Raw genomic sequence first — 3,981 nt, 5'->3', positions numbered from 1 at the left:
CGAATTTTAATATCGAACATGATACAGTTTGAAAAAACTAGTTCTCTACTTAATTATAAAATTATAGCAAATTGAGGGTTTTTTTTTGCTATTCTTGCTCCAACACGAATAGATGAGAATAACACATTTCCTGTAGCTGATGATGATTTCATCCTCATAGTGGCGGCAATGTATTCAACGGATGAAAAAATTTTAATTCTGGAAAGACCCTCGCATCACACCGAATGATTCCTCTTCGTACTTCCAATGAAAAAAAAAACAATATTTGTCTCTTTTTTTATGCGCAACAATAAGTTTATTTTATTCTGAATCTTTTCATTTCATTGTTGATCGTTTGCCACTTGAAGAGTTATTCAATCGCATACATCTACGCGACGATTCGAATCATCATTTGAACTCTCTTGAGATGATTATCGAATAATCCCCCATTGTTGAAATTTCCCCACCAGATTCCCTGTCTATCTGATCCACGAATTCCATAAACACCGTTCAAATTGCTCCTACAAATAGAAAAAGAGTACAATTCATCGGGCAAGTCCGTCGTTCATCAACCATTCGTAGCTTACCTGCTAGTGTGCGAACTGCAGCCCCAGTGCCAGAATCCGCTCGCCAGTGATACAGCGCAAGGTACTGAGCCATTAACGCTGTCATAGGCTATAAACTTCTCGTTGTTGTAAATAGAGAATGCATCGCCAGCGGTCCCTATGCCACTTCCAGAAAGCCTAAGCGTATACAAAGAAGCTGCTCCCTCCACTCTAAAACCACGATATGATTCGAACACTGAATAATCGGTGAAGTTATCCATCACAATCAACAATTCGTGGGAGTATCGCGAGGTTAGTTGAAAAAGGTTCTCCAAACCCAGCCAGTACTCTCCCTTAGCATCGCCGAATCCGTGTGTGTAATCGCTATAGGTACGATTAAAACTCACAGATCCATCTTGTCGTCTTTGGAACACTAGCCAGCGACCACCGTATTTCTCCTGCTCGCAGTACGCCTCGAAGTAGCTGCTGTTGCCGTTGAGAGCGATTCTGTACACTCCGGAGCGATCTGGGGCTTCACTGCACGAGCGATAGAGCCTGTTCGATGTGCCAGGATCAACGGTGGAATTGGGAAACGGTGGAAGAAGATGACCACCCGACACATTACACCTCGGGGTAAGCTCGAAGAACATATTCTTCAACGCCTCGTGATTCGCGCAGTATCTCTGGTTTTCCACTATTTCGCTATATCGAAAAATGACACATACATAAACACCAGAACTAGAAGTTTACATGACTTAGACATCACTTACTTCGACTGCATTGTTAGCGTAGTCACGTTTCTCAACAGAACATCATGGTTGGTTCCCATTCCGTGCAGGGATCGCTCCATCCGCTCAGAAAGCCATCCAACGCTTTCTACAGCCGTTCTCAAACGGTGAATTTCGGAAACAAGTGCCTCTATTTGTTCGCTGTTCGTCACGTAAAGCAGATCCAGTCTGGTGGAATGATGCCATGCGAGTGAGTCATGCGGTTCAGAACGATATTCGACAATGGCTTACCTATTACGCAACTCCTGTAGCTCCCGATCAACCGATACCCCGGTACTTTCATTCGCGATGGGATCCGCGAGAACATCGATCGAAAATGCGAAAATCGCCAGTGAGAGTTGAACCGTGAGCCCCATGTTTCTAATGACCGAATAATGGATCCATATCGACGAATTGTCACTTAATTTATAGTCGCTGAGATTTGCTGAACTGAATTATCAATGAATCGGCGTGGGGCTCGCCAAAGTGTAATATTTTTATTGTATACCAACGATGAGTGAAACATTTATGGCAATAAATGTTTTTATCTTGTCGGTATGGAAAACTAATATTTGCTTCAATTGAAGTTGTTTGGTATTTTGTGATGATACTCAACATCACAGGACCATTCAATGGGGATTCTTTTGAACCGGAATTCACCGCAATAAATGTACGGATGAACTAGTATGACTAATTATTATCACAAGTTGTGTATCATGATAAACAAGTGAGTACCCTAAACAATGAAATGCCACATGAAGTATATTGAGTATTGAATAATAATTTGATCTGGAACAAATTCGAATAAAAATTGACGGCATCGATTATTACGTGGTTAGTATTACAGCCTCCCAGAGATCATTGATGTTAGTATTGACCGAAACTAACCCTAAACTAATTTTTTAATTATTTGTAATAAGAGATGGTCTTGTGCCATCAACCGGAATAAGTCATAATTGGAAGCATGAGGACTATTCCTCGTAATTAGTGAGCAAACAACCGTTGCCACTCGCGAATCGTTCATCGGAGTGCACGTTTCGAGTTCGAAGGTTACTATCGCGCCAATAATAAGCACTCATCCAAACGGTGCCATGTGCATTACTACATCCAGTTTGTATGCAAAAACCACCGACGGACGGCTCCCTGTCCCGGGGGCCTCCCTCGTGTCGCTGACCAGTCGGGTGGATTACGAACAACCATTAATTTAGTGCCTGGACGTGTCTGTTACTCGAACTTGGTTGGTTTGTGTTGTGAGTCCTGTACACAAAATCACAACGGTTGTTCTACCTCGAGGAGCTCGAGCATCCTGACGCCTTTCCGGAATCGTACACATGCATTATTTCCCGCTTCACGGCGGGGAGTGTCTGCATTTGTTTTTGCGTGGTCTGCGCTGTCGGCTGCGGGGGGAAATGTTGCATGAAATTGAACTAATGATTCTTGGAGACTGACCCCTCCAGTGTCTAGACGATGTGGCCGGACCTCCCCATCACCGCAGAATCTGTCGAACAAGCGCATTTAAATCGCGTTGGTCCGGTTGGGTTTGTCTTGAAGCAATTGCTGGAGCGACATATGCAAAGTTATGCATTTGCACGATCTCGTTATTGAAATTAATAAATCGAAATCCTGATGGCCTGATTCTGACACGTGTTCCCACCGAACACACGTGAGCACTTTCAGGCGGGACTCCCGGGACTCATGACGTTTCGATATCGCGAAAATGGGTGGGCGGCATCCGACGTCCAAAAAGTGCCCAAATCAAACACGTTCACGTACGACATCAGTAACGGGCACGTGTCGGTTTTAATCTTTTTTATATTTTTTTGGAAAATAATACTTTTTGTTTTGGATTGGCATGCCCGGCTAGAGTTCGGCGAAAAGCCGCTTATTTGGCTATGATTTCAATATTCGGAACAGAGTTGACAGTTTTATAATGTATTCCAACTGTCCGTGTTTTGACGGTGAATGGGTTGTGAGTTATATGAACAACTGTTCTCATTATCTAAGATGTTTTAATGGATTTGTTGTGAGAACTTAACGTCTCAACATCAGGTAATTGTGATTGAATTTGAATATAGGGATGGAAGAAAAGTGTTGAAATTACAGATTTTTGTTTCTTTCGCGATGGCACATTATCGACATCTATTGTGATGTGAAAAAAATTACTTTCTAATAGATAAGCAGACCAGAAGTAATAATTTTCATAATTTTTCTTCAATTTACATACATAATTTTTGAAACGCTGTAACCTCGTGACAAAATATCGCATGCCAATAATCTAATAAATCTAATCAAATTTTATTTGCTTCCTAGAACATTTCGGTAGGACCTTTTGCCACTGGGATATATTTATAGTATTGACCGTAAAATAACCTTTCGTCGTAGATTATGAATATTTCGAGAAATAATGAAAGTACAGACGTGATAAGTTCATATTGGGGTGGTAAATTCAAAGACACGCGCGAATCAACGTAAAACGGGAGAACTTTGCTATGAGGAAAAATTTCCCGATCCCGATTTCCCGGGGACGAATCCAATGTTCTCTTTGTAATTAATGTAATTGATGTTGAAGCCGCTGGCTATTGTTTCATCTTCAGCATCCAATTTCAAGAAATAACTTGAGACTTGTCTCTTTGATTGCCACACTAATTTATGCACAAGTAGGTGCATTACTGATTCTCAATTTTTGTAAA

General features: G+C 41.6%; 1 protein-coding gene across 1 annotated transcript; it reads right to left on the bottom strand.

The window, feature by feature from the left end:
- Positions 1 to 270: 270 nt before the first annotated feature.
- Positions 271 to 1,703, bottom strand: LOC129769804 (microfibril-associated glycoprotein 4-like). Its single transcript, XM_055772280.1, has 4 exons — positions 1,544 to 1,703; positions 1,295 to 1,480; positions 567 to 1,226; positions 271 to 500 (listed from the first exon to the last, which is right to left on the bottom strand). The coding sequence occupies exons 1-4, from the start codon at positions 1,666 to 1,668 to the stop codon at positions 368 to 370; spliced, it is 1,104 nt and encodes a 367-aa protein (XP_055628255.1). The 5' UTR covers positions 1,669 to 1,703; the 3' UTR covers positions 271 to 367.
- Between the last annotated feature and the right edge of the window lie 2,278 nt (positions 1,704 to 3,981).

This window comes from Toxorhynchites rutilus, chromosome 2 (assembly GCF_029784135.1).
Source record: "Toxorhynchites rutilus septentrionalis strain SRP chromosome 2, ASM2978413v1, whole genome shotgun sequence".
Classification (NCBI taxonomy): Eukaryota; Metazoa; Arthropoda; class Insecta; order Diptera; family Culicidae; genus Toxorhynchites; species Toxorhynchites rutilus.
Note: the sequence above shows the minus strand (reverse complement) of the source record. Positions and strands in the feature narration are given on the sequence as shown.